A 19,819-nucleotide genomic window follows, 5' to 3' on the forward strand; every position below is an offset into this window, starting at 1 on the left:
TTGGAGTGGAGCTGAAGGGTGGACTAATAACAAGATAAACAATGTAGGGCATACGGGATCTGTGAAATGTGTATAGGTGCGGAGCTATTGTGAAAATGCACAGTTACAAGTGGAAATCAAACTGGATGGACAACAGAAATAGAGAAGGACTAAGAACAAACAGAGAGAAACTATTATAAAGTAGACTGTGTCTGTAAATGTGTATAAAGATGTATAAATTGAAGGTAAAAACAGAAATGTTTATCAGTTTACTCCAATTGGGGATCGGTGTAGGGTTTGCAGGAATAATAATAAAGGTATACTCTTTAAAAAAAAGTATGTATGTCTATGTAGGTATGTGTATGTATATATGTGTATATGTATGCATACGTGAATGGAATATATATATTTACCCCAAAAAATATGGGGGATTGGAAATGATGCAGACAATTACATTGGAAACAACATTCTTTCCGCAATATTAAGCTGATCCACCCCTCAAGAAAAAAAAAGAAAAAAAACTCCCCCCCAATTTTTTTAGATGCATGCCAGCAAAGCCACTACACAACAACACTAAACAATACATGAATTGCACTATAACAACGATAAGCTTTGCCCACAAACATTTAGGGCCTACATAAAGCTGTCCCAACAGCAAAGCTTTCTTTCCAGCACAATGGAGTGAATCCTTTCCACCACTACACCTGGCTATCAGCGGAGCCTTGTCTGGCAGCGAAACAGTTCATTCAGCCTCATTTACTGCCTTTTGAAAAACATAGCTGATAAGGCTGAACATATCTCCCTGGCATATTACATAATTTATGCAGCAGCATATAAAACATTTTTGGACCTTGTTGTGCGCGGCGGTCCGTCCTTGGCAAATTTTGTCATCAAAGAAAAAGATTTACAATTCCAAGTTGTATGACCGTTCAAAACGTATTTTCCCAGTGTGACTTCCCAGTTGCAATGCTTGCGGTTAGCCACTGTCACCGATTCCTTCCAAACAACTCATGTAATGTTTATGTCCAATGGCCGATGAGCACCGATACGTTTTATCTATATTTTCTCTTCATTATTTCTCTTCATATGACAAGGATTAAAAACTATTTGCCAGTAGACTTGATTCATGATGATGACTGCTAGCTAAGATTGTGAAAGTAAGATGCTGTCGATAAAATCCAACTCGAATGTGTACACCTTTTCGGACAGAAATATGCATCCCAAATTTGCATCCTTCAATGATAAAATAATGGTTAAAAGTCTGGGTATAAGACCCACTGGCATGAATGATATGTTCCCAAAGGAAATTGCAGAACTGCATAAAGTTCTGTAACCACTCTTCAAGGAGAATAGATTAAAAGAGAAACGTGTAGCTCTTGTAGTCGATAAACTGTATATTGATAACCAAATGTTCAGAGACACCAAGACTACTCCATGGCTATTCTAAATATTACAAATTTCCCATAGAGGATTAGAATAATGGAACACCCAATACTATGCATGATAGGGATTGTAATAACACAATATATATAAAAAATTTAATACAACAATTGATAAAGAAGTAAACTACAACTACACTATACCATTCAAGATAGAGAATGTTGTAAAATAATTCATATTCAACTTTCTATTTATAGTATATTCTAAATAGATAAGACAGCATTAGAATAAAGGATAATTAGATAAATAATACATCTTAAAATAAACTCAGCAAAAAAAGAAACGTTCCTTTTTCAGGACCCTGTCTTTCAAAGACAATTCGTAAAAATCCAAATAACTTCACAGATCTTCATTGTAAAGGGTTTAAACACTGTTTCTCATGCTTGTTCAATGAACCATAAACCATTAATGAACATGCACCTGTGGAACGATCGTTAAGACACTAACAGCTTACAGATGGTAGGCAATTAAGGTCACAGTTATGAAAACTTAGGACACTAAAGAGGCCTTTCTACTGACTCTGAAAAACACCAAAAGAAAGATGCCCAGGGTCCTTGCTCATCTGCGTGAACGTGCCTTAGGCATGCTGCAAGGAGGCATGAGGACTGCAGATGTGGCCAGGGCAATAAATTGCAATGTCCGTCCTGTGAGACACCTAACACAGCGCTACAGGGAGACAGGAAGGACAGCTGATCATCCTCGCAGTGGCAGACCACGTGTAACAACACCTGCACAGAATCAGTACATCCGAACATCACACCTGCGGGACAGGTACAGGATGGCAACAACAACTGCCCGAGTTACACCAGGAACGTACAATCACTCCATCAGTGTTCAGACTGTCCACAATAGGCTGAGAGAGCTGGACTGAAGGCTTGTAGGCTTATTGTAAGGCAGGTCCTCACCAGACATCACCGGCAACAACGTCGCCTATGGGCACAAACCCACCGTCACTGGACCAGACAGGACTGGCAAAAGTGCTCTTCACTGACGAGTCGTGGTTTTGTCTCACCAGGGGTGATGGTCGGATTCGCGTTTCTTGTCGAAGGAATGAGCATTACACCGAGGCCTGTACTCCAAATCGATCCCGCTCCAGAGGTGGAGGGTCCGTCATGGTGTGGGGCGGTGTGTCACAGCATCAGCGGACTGAGCTTGCTGTCATTGCAGGCAATCTCAACGCTGTGCGATACAGGGAAGACATCCTCCTCCCTCATGTAGTACCCTTCCTGCAGGCTCATCCTGACATGACCCTACAGCATGACAATGCCACAAGCCATACTGCTCGTTCTGTGCGTGATTTCCTGCAAGACAGGAATGTCAGTGTTATGCCATGGCCAGCGAAGAGCCTGGATCTCAATCCATGAGGAGGAGATGCACTGCAGTACTTAATGCAGCTGGTGGCCACACCAGATACTGACTGTTACTTTTGATTTTGACGCCCCCTTTGTTCAGGTACACATTATTAAATTTATGTTAGTCACATGTCTGTGGAACTTGTTCAGTTTATGTCTCAGTTGTTGAATCTTGTTATGTTCATACAAATACTTACACATGTTAAGTTTGCTGAAAATAAACGCAGTTGACAGTGAGAGGACATTTCTTTTTTTGATGAGTTTATAAGGAACTGGAACACAAAAGTTCTCAACACAGTAGGCATAAAAACACAGCAAACAGGACATACAGTGCATTCGGAAAGTATTCAGATGCCTTGACGTTTTCCACATTTTGTTACATTAACAGCCTCGTTCTAAAATGGATTAAATCATCCCCCCCCCCCCCCTTATCAATCTACAAACAATAGCCCATAATGACAAAGCGAAAACAGGTTTTTAGAAATGTTTGCGAAATTATAAAAAATACAATAACAGAAATACCTTACTTACATAACTATTCAGACCCTTACTCAGTACTTTGTTGAAGCACCTTTGGCAACGATTACAGCCTCGATCGAGTCTTCTTGGGTATGACGCTACAAGCAAGTTTCTCCCATTCTTCTCTGCAGATCCTCTCAAGCTCTGTCAGGTTCGATGGGGAGCGTCGCTGCACAGCTATTTTCCTGTCTCTTATACACATCTAGATGTGTATAAGAGACAGGGGTATGACGCTACAAGCAAGTTTCTCCCATTCTTCTCTGCAGATCCTCTCAAGCTCTGTCAGGTTCGATGGGGAGCGTCGCTGCACAGCTATTTTCAGATCTCTCCAGAGATGTTCTATCGGGTTCAAGTCTGGGCTGTGTGCTTAGGGTCGTTGTCCTGTTGGAAGGTGAACCTTCACCTCACTCTGAGGTCCTCAGTGCTCTGGAGCAGGTTTTCATCAAGGATCTCTCTGTACTTTGTGCCGTTCATCTTTCCCTCGATCCTGACTAGTCTCCCAGTCCCTGCCGCTGAAAAACATCCCCACAGCATGATGCTGCTGCCACCACCATGCTTCACCATAGGGATGGTGTCAGGTTTCCTCCAGATGTGACACTTGGCATTCAGGCCAAAGAGTTCAGTCTTTGGTTCATCAGACCAAAGAATCTTGTTTCTCATGGTCTGACAGTCCTTTAGGTGCCTTTTGGCAAACTCCAAGTGGGCTGTCATGTGCCTTTTACTGAGGAGTGGCTTCCTCTGGCCACTCTACCATAAAGGCCTGATTGGTGCCAATCAAGTTGTAGAAACATCTCAAGGATGATCAATGGAAACAGGATGCACCTGAGCTCAATTTCGAGTCTCATAGCAAAGGGTCTGAACACTTATGTAAATAAGGTATTTCTGTTTTAATCTTTAATACATTTTGCAAACATTTCTAAAAACCTGTTTTTGCTTCGTCATTATGGCGTATTGTGTATTATTAAAGCTGATCTACCCCCTAATAAACATTTTTACAAAAATAACACACTCCCTAAATCATTAATCCAAGCTTTATTTCAAAAGTTTGGCTTTAACAGTGCAATATGGTGATAGACATTCTCTCTAGGGACAGTCTTCTGAAAATCTCTATCAGTTGACAAGGCTGCATAGCAGGGGTGACACAGTGGGGAATAACAGTTCAGTTACATTTTATCCAGTTGAAAATTGTAGAATAGGATTCAAGGCCAATCACATGCTACTGTGGCCAGTGTATAAAGCTCAGGCTTACTCTCGCTCTCTCTCTAGCCCTGGACACAGTGAATCAGGTGTAATGGGCCCTCTCTCACTCTCATTCCCCTTGACCCCTCACTCTCCAGCCCAGCTCAGCACAGCCTCCTTCCCCTCCCTATCTCTCCTTCTACTCTTGTTACACATTCCAGAGCGCACCTCAGTTCCCGGGGGTCGTCAGGCAGTGGGGAGGGATGGAGAAGGAGAGGGAGAAGAGGAGGGTGGAGAGGGCGACGTGATGCTTGAAATTCTGCTCACAGCCAAAGCAATTTCCTGGCAAGCGCGGTGCTGTCAGCTGCTCTGATGGCTAGCTGTGAAATATTGTGGCTGGGAGTGGGCCGGCAGCAGGCTCTGGCAGCCTGATGGATGGAGCCCAAGCGGAAGAAGGGGAAACAACAACAAAAAAATAGAAAAAGAAAGCAAAACGCAGCCGCCATTAAGGCAGCTCCATCACGTAGTTGAAGGAGTTCCCAGGGTCTAATAGAGGCAGAAAGCCCTCTAATCGGCAACGCTCGCCAAGCTAAACGGGAGGAGGTAGTTGGGAACCACCCCTTGTTAAAGCACAGCTCGAATGATGGGGTACTGTATGTAATGGTGCGATTTGAGCTGGCGCAGAGCTCCTGCAACGATGGAGTTGGATTGGCTCACCCGCTTTTTTTTCTTCTGTTAACAATGTAATTAAGAATCTAAAAGAAATGGTCGCACAGCGTTGGGTCACTTAAATGGCCGTGCTCCAGAAGTTTTCTCTGGAATTATATAAAAGATTAAATCTGGGAAGCCAAAGTGAATCTCCAACAGAATCTCTCAGTCTCCAAACAAAACGTCACTCTGGTGATTCCCCCTAAAATGTCAAGGACAATGGAAGTACAATGATACAGTGAAGTGCAATCCAGCCCACAATGTCAACTGAGAGCCAGCATAACAGTCTCCTAATGCGCTGTCAATCACAGGCAGACAGGACTGTGAGGCTGAAGCAGTGATTGATTGTTTCATTAACAACCCACCTGGACCTAGAGAATTGTTCATATGAAATTGTAATTAAGCAATTAGAGACAATTAAGAAATGTAGAGAGTGAAAGTCAAAAGACAATCTGAGTGTAGAGGCTTTACAAATTAAACCTCTCAGAGAAAGATGCAGAGAACGGATTGTTCCGGCAGAAGCTCCCTACAACTCAATAGAAGGACTCGGGCACAACTTCATCTGAACGGGTGTTGCTGCAGTTTAGTTTAAAGCGGAAGGTCATATGAATTTTGTCCGACAAGTACTTATCTGCTGCATATTAATTAGTCTGGGCCTATAAGGGCCATAAACGGTTCGCTTATCTTAACACAGAAAAAATGCTGCTGATTTAAGCAGGATTACAGACTAGCTAAATCTCTCACAAAGCATTTAGCATTTGATAACTTTTGCTCTCTGTTCACATTATTACCATATAGCCGAACATGCTAAAATGGTACTCCATCATCCAGGGCAAGTAGTGTTTATAAATGCAGAATAATTTACCTACTACTGTACATACCATTTTCCTTCCAAATTATATATTGTCTATACACAGCACTTATTTATATTTTGAATTCTGACACATGCTCACTATAATATATCTACTCTGGATTGTTAATTGGACTCGGTCTGTCATTTATTGGTTTCTTGTCTTGATAATTTTTTGATGCATTTGTATTGTATTTGTGAGACATACTACTGCACTGTCGGAGCTAGTTACATAAGCATTTCGCTGCACCTGCAATATCACCTGTAAATCTGTGTACGCGACAAATAAACCTTGATTTAATTTGATAAAGTCTATAAGTATGCCTGTATGACTGGAGAGCAGTGAAATCAGTGATACAGTGCGGTCGGAGCGGTGGGTGAGTCCAGGTGTGCTGCAGAGAGAGAACAGACGCGGTAGTGTTCAAGCCTGTAAGCCCCTCATTCTCTCTCTGCCACAGACTAATTGATGGACATATTTGGCCCTTTTTAACACAGAGGTGACATGTAATCAAGCTAAACGGGCACTCAGACAGCACTCTGTGGCTGTTAGCGCTTCATAAGCAGCTGCATCTGTCTGGAATAGTGCTGAGAGATTAGAGCTTTTTGAGGTCGGTTCGGTTCGAGTATCAATAAATAATCACGGTTTTTGATTTTGGTTTCTATTCTTTATTTATTTTTATACATGAAATGCATTATGAAATAATGATGTTACAATTATTTTAGAGATTTTTAATTGAAAATATTCCATTGTCTCTGTCAGGTGCACATTGGGTAGACATCAACAGAAAAATAGGAAATTAATATGAAATAATCAAATATTTCAGTTGTATATATTACTTAGTTTTTATTTCATTACTTTATTATATAAAGTAATCATCTCACCTCTGCTCAAGCAGTAGAAGTCAGCCAGCCAGCCACGCCATACTTTACTGTCTTTAGTCATCCTATTTAGCTTGCCTGCCTAAGTATGCTGCAGAGCTGTCTGACAAAAAAATTATTTTACTCGTTATTCAAAGTAGATAAGGTATAATTTCACAAACTGTCTCTGTCCTTCTCCTAGTTTTGTTGTGTACATTCCTCTCTCGTGCGGTCTATCCAGTCTGTGTGTATCTAACCTTACGTAAAGTGTATCCGTCCAGAGATCTGTATATAATGACAAGATGCTAATGTCTATGCCCTAACAATGGGAGTCGTTGTCTCAAACACTGGAAGGCAAGGCAACAAGGTTAGCTCCAAAATAAATCCATAGAAACACATTATGTTATTTTGGACAGATTTTGGCAAGAGTAAAACATCTCGTTTCGCCTCTTCCTCTCTGATCGTCTCTGAGCTGGAAAAAACTGGCGCAATGGATTATGGTCATTATAGTTAATTACCACTTTCTGCCCTGAACTAGGTTGAAAACTATAACTCCCTTCAGCCCAGCGTCCCACATAATTATTGACTTGATTTCTCCGATTTCTCTCGTGAATGAGATGATTTCTCTCTAGAGAAACAGTGCGTTGGGCTCACACAAAAAACTCACTAAATAGAATTCAAATAATTGAACCAACGTCAGTCAAAGAGCTGGCCACAGTCACAGTCTGTTACTCCATCTACCAACCTCCCAACATCTCACACACCCTGAGTCTGTTTGGTGGATCTATGCTCCCATTGTGTCACCAAAGCATCTTGAGTACAAACTGCACACACCAGAAAGACACCCCAAATGGGTTCCTCCGTGGTGTCATTTTCTTGTTTTTTGCCTGTGAGAGCCAGACAGTTCTGCCTCAAACTGGAGGAGAAGCAGTTGAGGAATTGAAAAGGGGGAGTAATGATGGAGACAAATTGCCCGTAAATCTCAGAAATGGATAAGAAATGGGCCGATGACACCAGAGGACATCTCAACAGACAGACAGAAAGAGCCGTTTCCCAAAGCCCCCTGAATACAGCAGACAATGGCTCCCCACAGAAAGAAAGGAAAAGAGAGAAAGTACAGCCAGGAGGAGGAGGGGGGATTTTCAAGGTGCAATATTCATCTAAACGGCATGACCGCACCTAATACATTTGTTTCAGATAGAAAATGTATTTTCTACTATTAAAAAGGTCAGAAATGAACCATGGCAATACTGGCCCTTTTGTCATCCTTAACAAATTATCCAAAATGGCGCTGTCAGATTGCTGGGGATACGTTCACTATGATGAATGTTCTGAGTAATCAGCCAATCAAAAATAATTCTTATTTTCCTTTGATAAATGGGCTGGAAAAGCATTGCTTTAGGTGGGAGATGAGTTCATTTGTTTCTTCACTCTTCCTTTTTTTAAACAAACACCAAGGAGCTTGGGAACAGATTATATGTTCCAATGTCCTAAAATTCAGATGGATTCAGCGCTATAATAAGGACATAAGGTGTTAGACTGCTTTGAGGTATTTTAAAAAGCAATTAAAATCTGTAATTAATGAAAATAAATCTTTGTCAATCAGGCTTAGATGGATTTTTTAGAGATTATCAAAAAGGAGGGATCTTTCTCGAATGAAAGACAGATTCAATCACAGATTCTCAAAGATAAAAAAAACTAAACGTGTATATTACTAAAAGGGATTAAATAAATGTTGTTGCAGTCTGTCTGTCACTGAGCCCTTTCCTAAAGCTAGAGAAATGGCTTTGGTTTGACATTTTTCAAGAGTCAAATGGCTGTTGACAGCTTGAAATCCTCTGTGTCTGCAACCATCTGCCAGCTAGTGGGAAGCGGACAAATAAAGAGTAACATGTTAGCCCGGCATGATCTCCTCCTGTTGTCCTCAGACCGTGGCCTTGTAACCTCATTAGTGGATGTGCACAGTGTGAGACAGCAGTGGATGGAGGGCCAGGCCCCTGGCCATAGAGCTGGCACTGGGATTGGCATCTGGGAGCCCCAAATCTGAGTGCTGTGTCTGATGTGATTAGCTGGAGAGAGGCGGCCCAGGTCTCTCCTCTGACAGGGCCAGTCGGCCACAGCCAGGCCAGGCGATGGGATGGAGAGAGTGGGGCTGATGAGATGTGGGGACATGGCCCTGCTTGGGATTGCACTGTATGGGTGAATGTAGTGCTGAGGGTGCTGGGGGGTTCAGAGACTGTGAGGTGGTGGAGAGGTGGAGAGCTTAACGAGAGTTCTCCTTCCAGCCACTGGATCAGCCAGTGGAATCATAATTACACGTGGGCAGGCAGACAGAGGTTCTCTCCCTCAGACCTTGGTTCTGCACTGAGCTACATGTGCATGTTCTCTATGGGAGTTGGAGTGCATTAGAGTGAGACTGTGAGGGAAAACAATGTATGTGTGTGAGTATGACAGTGAATGCAAATGTGTGTGTGTGTGTGTGTGTGTGTGTGAGAGCGAGAGTACCTGTGTGTGTTTGGATGTGAGTGTGTAGTTTGCAGAAGTGTGAGGGACATGAGTGGATCACTCTGCCGTGAAGGAGCCCATCGATCAGCATGTCAGCGCTGGGGGAAAAGGTTAAGCTGAGAGCCGTGCCCCTTTGCTCAGCAGAACGCCCTGGTCTTATCAGGATTAGAAAGTGTAAGAAAGGGCAGACGATTCCCAGGACAGACTCTGACCTTCAGTAATCTAACAACCTGCGTTTCCACTTATAATTAACACGAAGGCAAAAAAACACAAGGGCCCGTTCCTCTAACAAAGAAAGTGCAAGCTGAATATAGAGTACACTACAGACACTGGCCCCTCAGTACAATCTAATGTCCCAGAGACCTACACTTTGCAGAGAGCTGCTGAGTATCAATCCTACAGCACACCTTTCTATAGTTCTCAACCACATGAGTGCATAACCTTCTGAACTAAGTCAACTGAAAATAGAGTTTAGATTCAGAACAGTGTTCAAACCTCAACTCAGGTGTTTTATATAGCTAGTATCTGTCGAATTTTAACATATTCTTGACTCTGATAATGTGTTGCATGTTGTGTGCTGCAGGGTGAGGAATAGACAGCCCACACAGTAACTACAGTACGAAGTGTGTAATACAGGTGTTGGTCGCGGGTTGGAGATTGGGACTCACTGGGTCTTGACTGAGCTGGACGATGAGCTGCTTGACGGCGTGGAGGGTGGGGTGGGCCCAGGGGGATGGCTCCTGCCAGTGACGGTTGAGGTCAAAGCCCATCAGAGAACACCTGGAAATGAAGACACACACACGTGAGTTGAACATTTGCAGTTACCTACAATTACTACTGATGCTGTGGCTGTATGTGTTTATATCTAATCAATTAAATCAACAATCAAAATTTCCCAAGAAACACAGATCTTTATTTTATACGAACAATCAATTAGCTTTAGCTTCCCTATCGGAGATCTAAGATCCAATATATTTCACTAGAAAGTAATTCTACTGTAGTCAAAGAGCAGCTAAAGCCAGGACCTCTAGTCAGAGGTTGCAGGTTACAGATGTTTTATTGAGCCTGTCTTAACATTTAGTGTAGTTGCCTGGTTTGGCTCCCTTACAAGTCAGAATATTCTAGAGAGAGCTCAGTGACTTTCAACGTGGCACCGTTTATAGGATGCCACCTTTCCATCAAGTCAGTTAGTCAAATGTCTGCCCTGCTAGAGCTGCCCCGGTCAACTGTAAGTGCTGTTAATGTGAAGTGGAAGCGTCTAGAAGCAACAACGGCTCAGACGCGAAGTGGTAGGCCACACAAGCACACAGAATGGGACCGTCGAGTGCTGAAGTGCGTAGTGCGTAAAAATCGTCTGTCCTCGGTTGCAACACTCACTACTGAGTTCCAAACTGCCTCTAGAAGCAACGTCAGCACAAGAACTGTTTGTCGGGATTTTCATGAAATTGGTTTCCATGGCCGAGCAGCCGCACACAAGCCTAAGCGTCAGTTGAAGTGGTGTAAGCTCGCCAACATTGGACTCTGGAGCAGTGGAAACGCATTCTCTGGGGTGATGAATCACGTTTCACCATCTGGCAGTCCGACGGATGAATCTGGGTTTGGCAGATGCCAGGAGACGTTACCTGTCCCAATGCATAGTGCCAACTGTAAAGTTTGTTGGAGGAGGAATAATGGTCTGGGGCTGTTTTTCATGGTTCGGGCTAGGCCCCTTAGTTCCAGTGAAGGTAAATCTTAACGCTACAGCATACAATGACATTCTAGACGATTCTGTGCTTCCATATTTGTGGGAACAGCTTGGGGAAGGCCCTTTTCTCTTTCAGCATGACAATGCCCCTGTGCACAAAGCAAGGTCACTACAGAAAAGGTTTGCAGAGATCGGTGTGGAAGAACTTGACTGGCCTGCACAGAGTCCTGACCTCAACCCCATCGAACTCCTTTGGGATGAATTGGAGCGCCGACTGCGAGCCATACCTAATCGCCCAACATCAGTGCCCGACCTCACTAATGCTCTTTTGGCTGAATGGAAGCAAGTCCCCGCAGCAATGTTCCAACATCTAGTGGAAAGCCTTCCCATAAGAGTGGAGGCTGTTATGACAGCAAAGGGGGGACTAACGCCATTGCAATGCCCGTGATTTTGGAATGAGATGTTCGATGAGCTGGTGTCCACATACTTTTGGTCATGTCGTGTATATGTTTACTATACATCTTTATCTTATCTGACATGTCACAACTGAAGTTCCTTCTGGAAAAATAAAGTAATTCTCGTCTATTCTAGAGTGGCTGTGGAAGGAAGGACGCTGGGCTATTGAGCTGCTGCTGCTCAGTATCCATGCTTCCCGGGGGCCTGTGTCTGTGTGTCAATGCCAATGTGCAAGCAGGCATGCCTGAAATACTAATCTGTGGTCAGCACTGATTGATTCTGATCCCTGCATGCATCTGTTCGATCGCCCTCCAGATGCAGTGTGCTGCTGAGCCCACAGAAAGGCCAATCAGGCCTCACTGGGAGGGGCAGAGAGAGACACTCTTATTCACTTCATATTAATATGGAGCTTATCACCATTCAGCCAGGCCGACCGCATCATTTTCCAGAGTTGATGAAAACAACCTTTAAGGGTCAACAATCAGCAACAAGATGTTTTTAACCCCTGTCATCATCAGAGCAGATGTGATTTACCATTGACAGACTGGGTGCAGCGCAGGGTAACGACCACTAGATGGCAGCCACAAACACTTTTATTGGCAGCACCAGAGTCACAGCACATTTGTATTCCTCATGTCCAACCCATTAAGTAAAAGGCAATTATGGAGAGGGAGGAGGAAATGATGCCCATGGAGCCTGTGCCTCAGTGCTAAACAGAGGCTGGAACGTATGGCCTCAGAAACAGCAGCACTACAACTAAACCCTGTGAAAACACACTCAGCAGAGTGTATGAGTCACTGCAGGGCAGGAACAGGCAAGATGTAGACGAGTAAGGGGAGAGTGGATGTGGGTTTATATGTCTGTGACACAAGTACTCTAACACATCCCCCACTGGTAAATGTGTGTGTGTCTGGCTTTACACACACGATTTGGTTGACAACAAGCACTGGAGAATAAGAGGGGGAATTGACTACTGCAGCTATTACATTGATCTGAACTGTCAACAGAGGAGAAAAGAGATGGCAAAATCGGAAAGCCAGCAGGTCATATTCCAGAGATGGCGCGGTACCCCATCCAGATATATCCACACATGGCCTTTGGTTTAATTCATATCTGTAATAGCAGCATCTAGTGGGCCATAAATCCTCTGGTAGGAGACCTACACAGTGGGCATTACCAAACACATCATCTCTCCTTAGCTCTAGCAACGTGATGCAGCCTAGTCAGATATCTCTATCAGAATCCATCAAATGTACAACTTTTCAGAGGTAGACCTCAAGCAACATGATGGAAATTACTACAGCAGTAAATGTCATAAAACAACTGAACAGCTCTTTTAGTCCATGAAGAAACGGGTGATTTTATATATTGATAGTAGAGCTTACCTGTAGTTGCCTAAGTAGACGCCGTCAGGGTTGAGCATAGGTACAATCTTAAAGATGACATGGTCACGCAAGGTTTGGGCCACAGGGTGCTGGCTGACTAGGAAGTCAATCACTCCTAAACAATAAAACATGGAGATACACAAGAGAGACTGTCAGGGTTATTTCACTCTGACTGGAAAGCATCATGCTCAAAGCTATTCTCTCTCACTCACACCCAGAAGCAAGCATGGACAACCACACACACACACCCGCACACACTCCCAGTAAAATGGACTTTAAAAGAAAACTCAAGGCCCCAGTTAATTGAGTTTTGAGTAACAAAAAGAAAAGGGCAAAAAGAGGGCATTATATAAATCTGAGGGGAAATCTGAGACATCCGTCCACAATCGATAGAAATGGAATGGAGCTGACAGTGGGATAAAAACAGACAGCGGACCTAATTAGCCCACAGGGCCTCAGCCACTGAGTGAGGGAGATAATGCTATTTGCCACAGATGAGACACAGAGACAGCGAGAGTGAGAGAGTTGGAAAGAGAGAGACAGAGAGAGATAGATACATACTGGCTACTGAAAGCCATCCGCAGCCCTAGACTGAAGCAGGATAATTGACAGGTAAATAAGAAGCAAAGAGGGCCGACAGCCAGCCTGTAGCCCTCCCTCCCCATCCCACTACAGCCGCCCGCCCCACTCTGTCCTGCTCGTTACCATTAATGGAGGCATAACAAGCTCTCTAATTGAGTCAATGTGGCAGGCAGGAGGAGAGATGGAGCGTGGGACACAGGTACAGGCCACAGAATGTGCCATCTAATTACTCGGACTTCCTGAGATTACTTCATGCACATCTGCGTGTCGGAGCTGGGGCTGGTCCTTTGTGGAGCTTAAAGTCACATTGAGCTACATGGGCTGTCTGCTCTCAGGGCTCTGGGGTGACCAAACACGACTCCACAAACTGGGAGCTTTTAACGGTTTCCTATGCTGCATTGTCAATGGAAAGTAAAGAAGATCCAAGGACAAGCTTTAGCTTAAACTTAAACTATGATATTAGCTCAAACTGTAAAAAACAGGTAACCCCAGACTTCAACCCTAACCCTGACCCTTGCCCTAATCCTAACCCTTGTCCCCAAAATCCAAGGTACAAACAGGCTAGCATAATAGTCTTACATACACTCTTAGAAAAAAGGGTTCCAAAAGGGTTCTTCGGTTGTCCCCATAGGATAACCATTTTTGGTTCCAGGTAGAACCACTTTTGGTTCCAGGTAGAACCCTTCAGGGTTCCATGTTGAAAGGGTTCTACATGGAACCCAAAAAGGTTCTACCTAGAACCAAAAGGGTTCTACCTGGAGCCAAAAATGGTTTTTCAGAGTTCTCTTATGGGGACAGCCAAAGAACCCTTTTAGGTTCTAGATGGCACCTTTTGTTCTAAGAAGGTAGCCTTGTGTCCATGCTTTATGTAAAACCTCTTCAACCGTCATCTCATTAACTGTAACTCACTCTTTCTTCACAGTTCAGATGTCCTTGATTTTGAGGAGAGAAACTCTCCAGGAGTTCAGTTACTTGTCGACAAAACAAGAGGCTCTTCAGGTGAGAGCTAATCTTAATAACAGCCTGACAAATGCCAGACATGTTAAGAGAGGTATGAGTGGAAGCCAAGGCTCTTTTTGAATAATCTGCTCCTTTGCCACTTTTTTCCCTGTAATTCTATGAGAACTTGATAAACTGCTGGTGAGATGCTCCACCTGGGCTGTGTGTCCGTGTGCGCACATGCGTATTAGGGATGTGTATAGAGCACCAGGTTGGAGACAGAGACCTACCTTGGCAGATGAAGGATGCAGGCGACTCCCCAGGGTGTACACGGGCTGTGAGGACAACTAGCTTCTTCACCTTCTCTGGATTCTGTTGAGCTGGAGATGAAACACACACAGGTTAGATGCATGCATATTCGGACAACAGGGCAGCACGGGGGCGCCCTGCTGTCAGAATGAATTGGTCACTAAACACACTTCACAAGTATGTGCTGTAAATTAGTATTCAGCCAAGGGATAATCACCCAGAAAACAGGATAAAGTGAATAAAACATACAGTGACTACTACACACTGGTGTAATAAGGAACATACAGTATCTGCAGACTGGGATGGAAATCAATTCTATTTAACATTGTTAAAAAGGGACATTGTGACCCAATGGAAATGATGTGACATGTGTGCTAGTGAGACTCCTCTAACCCATTTGTCCAAGGACAGGCTCTTTTTAATGCTGCAAATTAAATTCCATGTACGGTTTTCCCCACTAAAGATGCTARAATGACCTCCAGATCCATTTGGAGATATTCTGCTGGAGGTATGTTTTCACAATCTACATGATGTCCATGATAGACTGCCCAGCTTAATGCACCATAAATCAAATCTGCCTGCTATTTTCTCTCTGTGAAAGGACCATTAGGAAATTAGGAAGAATTGCATTCAGGCTAATAAAATCGTCTGGATGAATAGCGGTGCTGCTGGACAAAAAGCTCTTTTAAAATGCTGATCTGCCTCCACCTGCTGCGAGTCACGCTCATTTCTATTCCTGCCTGCTCTGTTCTGTTCTGCGTGGGGGACGGGGAAACAGGGGGCTCTGGCACAGCAGCAGCCTTTGTTCATGTAGCACAATGTTCCCCTCGTTATCAACTACATGATGGGCTGTCCAAACACCAGGCCCTGCCTCTCATATCCAAAGAGAGCAGGCAAGTTTCATTACCATCAACATGGTTACCTGCTGAATGGAGCGCTGGTATTCACCAGAAACACAGAAAAAGTCACCCTATATCCCTGGATCTGTTCTGCCTTCACAATGGACCCCTCTACCTCACTACGTAGTTACACACCATACTTTACCACATACAGGTCAAGCCTGTCTTCACTTGCTTTGTCTCTTATTCAATATAGAGGATTACATTCCATATAGCAGATTATATTTAACTAGATTATGATAATTGTATATATCCCAGTAGTCACAAAGAGGAATGCATGAGTTTTGAATCTTCAGGGCGTCCATTTGATCAATAAGTGATAGAGAGACGCCAAGCACAATGGAGAAGAGGATGGATTGACACCTTGGCCGGTATGGAGGAGGGGGTATCACTGGTAAACAAGTCAACCCACAAAAACGTCCCCCTCACTCTCAGCCCCGCACATGAATCATTAAACAAGCGCATGGATTATTCATCACACTCTTTGAATTATATATACATATATCACGGTCTGTAAAAACAAGCATGACCTAATACATTATAGCTCTTGCTTTGGTCTCCATAGGACAGCCCCAGACCTGGGGAGATTTGAGGGTTCCGGGGGTGATAAGAGGGGACTGTGGCTAATGTTGTGAGGGTTGTGAGATGCTGGAGGGCTGTGAGATGCTAGAGGGCTGTGCAACTTTAGCCTGAGAGCAGGTATCAGAGAGCCACTCAGTGATAACAGACGTTACTCTGCAGCTTGACCACAAATGATCACTATGTTTGGAAAGATGGTCTTAAGAAGTTTATAGCCACTGCTGAGAGGAAGCCCGACCTGTTAGCAGAACTCCACATGAGCCTTATTGTGTTGATCGCTACTGTTTGTCAGGGCCAAATAGTATTTTGCCCAATAGAAGAAAACTGTACCAATGCACTTCAGTAAAGCTTGAAAACTGGCAAATGATTGTCACAGAACACAGGTCAGGCAGCCATCGGAGGTCGACATTTCTCCACATGTTTAGTGTTGCTAATGGCTGGAAGTAATTGTGTGCCTTATTTCTATGTACACAAACTTAATATCCTATTGATCCCCCTGAGCTTCTCCTGAGCAGAGAAAATTCTAATTGGAAATGGGCTGCACACCTTTTCGTCTCTTTAATTCCAATTACGATTCTAAGGGCTTTGGAAAACATGGGTTGCTGGTGTGAGGAGGTGTGCGTAAACATAAAGTATTATTCTGTTTTTAAAGGAGAAGAAAAAAAGATAGTTCCCTCGCTTTCTCTCTTTGCCCTTCACAGAGACAAATGACTTTGCCATTCAGGAGTCTCGGCAGAGCCGCCGGGGCATTGGTTGTAAATGTGAGTGCTCACCAGGCCCAGCGCTCACTTGGGTGTGAAATTCCATCAGTTATAAATTCCACCTTGGCCTCGACCCGATGCGACATGGCTCCTGATGCACAACAATGGAGCAGTGCCCACATAGTGCCGTGGGCGAGCACAGGGAGCGCTTCATTCAGAGAGGACTTAACGGAGTAAACGTAGCATGCACACAAAGCCCCTTCACATTAAAACCAACAACCTTGAAATAACAGCCACCTCACAACAGAAATCTGTGTGGGATTCAAAAATAATGCTCTTGTACATATATGTTTTATGCTAATTTGCCATTGCGCTTCATCAGTGCAATTTCCACCAGGCTTGCAGCTTAGAGAAGATCTACCGTTTATCTTAGTGCAGTGTTTAGGGAGTGCCTAGGATCCCTGCTGCCTCCTCAGCCAAAGCACTCCCCTGCCTGCAGCTCTCTGTCTATCTGCCTGCATGCCTCTGCCTCTGCCCAGCCGAGCGTTCAGCCAAACAGCACCACAGGTTCCCAGCCCCCAGAGCACAGCACACAGCTGCAGTGGCACATGCTGGCCAGCAGGTGCCGCTAAAGATCAGCAGGGGGCGCTGTAATCCCCACACATCCGGATACATGGAAACAGAAGGAGGGAGTGAAATACAACCTTTTAAAACAATACAAATATGCTGTAGAGGCAAATTCTCCTGCAGCATCATTGAGTTATTTGCTCACTTTATTTTGGTTAAGCATTGGAAAGACAGTCTGATGCATGTGTGTGTGATGTATGCTATCCAGGCGTATACACTGACATATGATATTGCAACACTCAAGATCCAGGATAAGGAATCAAAATAAAACAACCACAGATGGCCGAGTCAATGAGTCAAACTACACTTTTCATTGTTAAACACATACACTCAGCGCTGTCAGTTAGCCTTGAAAAACATGAATTTCCATTTCTTGTTTAAGTTGAAAAGCAGATATTTTGTTATGGATATCTAGACTTGACCAATGGCTCTGCCCCATCTCCTTAGTGCCGTATAAGCAGAGTGGAGTGGTGATAAAAGGAGAGCTTTGAGAGTTTCTTACTGAGCAGGTCTCCATGTAATGAACCTCTTAACACTACCATCATCACAGACCTCAATGGGCCTGTCACAGCACTGCAGATAAGGAGGGGACTTACATTAGGAAAGTCACAAGAGTCAGGCGAGGAAAAAGCTATAAGTCAGTGTGAGAGAGAGAGAGAGAGAGAGAGAGAGAGAGAGAGAGGAGAGAGAAGAGAAGAGAGAGAGAGAGAGAGAGAGAGAGAGAGAGAGAGAGAGAGAGAGAGAGAGAGAGAGAGAGAGAGAGAGAGAGAGAGAGAGAGAGAGAGAGAGAGAGAGAGAGAGAGAGAGAGAGAGAGAGAGAGAGAGAGAGAGAGAGAGAGAGAGAGAGAGAGAGAGAAGAGAGAGAGAGAGAGAGAGAGAGAGAGAGAGAGAGAGAGAGAGAGAGAGAGAGAGAGAGAGAGAGAAATAGAGGGAGAAAAATGTCTGCCCACACCTTAGCATAAAACTGCTCCCTCAGCATATTTCTCACCTGAGAAAGTCACATACGCCACATTACCGCTCAGAGCTTGAAAACATTTTAAGATGTCATATTACGATCAGGTCTGATAAATATGTAAATTGCATCAAAGAAGAAAAGTGTCTTTGACAAACATCCTAAATCTAATGAAATTTGAAGGTCACTCTGATTGTGCAGTTCAGCGTTTTTGCCATGACAGTCTCACCACTTCTAATTCAGACAGATAAGACTTGGAAAGGCTTCTGACATAATACAATTAACTGAGGTCGTTGTTTTCTTGAGCTGGATTCATGGGATATCACATTCTGCAGAGTACAGTTTTTTATTGGATACTACTGGCATTATTCAGTATTCATGTATTAATATGTCTGTTACGGCTCCCGAGTGGCGCAGCGGTCTAAGGCACTGCATATCAGTGCTAGATGCGTCACTACAGACACCCTGGTTTGAATCCAGGCTATATCACAACCGGCCATGATTGGGAGTCCCATAGGGCGGCGCCCAGCGTCGTCCGGGTTTGGCCGGGGTAGGCCGTCATTGAAAATAAGAATTTGTTCTTAACTGACTTGCCTAGTTAAATTAAATAAAAAACTGCTTTATCTCATTGAGATGATGCATGTTGTTTATTAACTCAAGTACTGTAATTTATGGTTTACGTAAAACACACAGACCATTCAAACCAGTGAACAGCCAGATGAGTAGAACAGTTGACTGAGTTGTATGGGACTGTGAGAGGGTGAAATGATGCTACAGTCACACACTGCTCCTCCATTGTCTCTGTGAGGAGAGACCAGTGCTGCCTCCCACTGTCCGAAGACTTTATTAACCCAGCCTCTGGCCCTACCAAGGCCCTACTCCCTATGAATGCACTGGAATAAATGAGCTTCACTTTGCGTGGAAGTGGAAGCACGACACGTGCGTCATATTCGCGACGTACAGTAGCACGGTCAATCCCGGATTAAAGAAGGAAAACCAGCCGGGTCGCGGACACTGACGTATTACTTCCGGACAGGCTGAACACCTTCTTCACTCGCTTTGAAGATAATACAGTGCCACCGACGTGGCCCGCTAAGGACTGTGGGCTCTCCTTCTCCATGGCCGATGTGATAAAGACATTTAAGCGTGTTAACCCTCGCAAGCATGCGCAGACCAGCTGGCTGGTGTGTTTACAGATATATTCCTTCCCTCCCTATACCAGCCAGTTGTCCCTACATGCTTCAAGATGGCCACCATTGTCCCTGTACCTAAGAAAGCAAAGAAAATTGAACTAAATGACTATCCTAACCTCTGTC

At 44.1% G+C, this 19,819-nt stretch overlaps 1 protein-coding gene across 5 annotated transcripts in view; it reads right to left on the minus strand.

Annotated features, from left to right (window-relative positions):
* bend5 (BEN domain containing 5) overlaps positions 1-19,819 on the minus strand; it is a 444,711-nt gene that overhangs the window by 32,098 nt on the left and 392,794 nt on the right. For all 5 annotated transcript variants that reach the window (XM_024003944.1, XM_024003939.1, XM_024003938.1 and 2 more), the window contains 3 exons: positions 14,727-14,816; positions 12,916-13,030; positions 10,059-10,170 (listed from right to left, as the gene is read on the minus strand). In XM_024003944.1, coding sequence (XP_023859712.1) covers positions 10,059-10,170; positions 12,916-13,030; positions 14,727-14,816 — 317 coding nt within the window. The remainder of the gene's footprint in view (positions 1-10,058; positions 10,171-12,915; positions 13,031-14,726; positions 14,817-19,819) is intronic.

The sequence above is a fragment of the Salvelinus sp. IW2-2015 genome, linkage group LG16 (genome assembly GCF_002910315.2).
Source record: "Salvelinus sp. IW2-2015 linkage group LG16, ASM291031v2, whole genome shotgun sequence".
NCBI lineage: Eukaryota > Metazoa > Chordata > Actinopteri > Salmoniformes > Salmonidae > Salvelinus > Salvelinus sp. IW2-2015.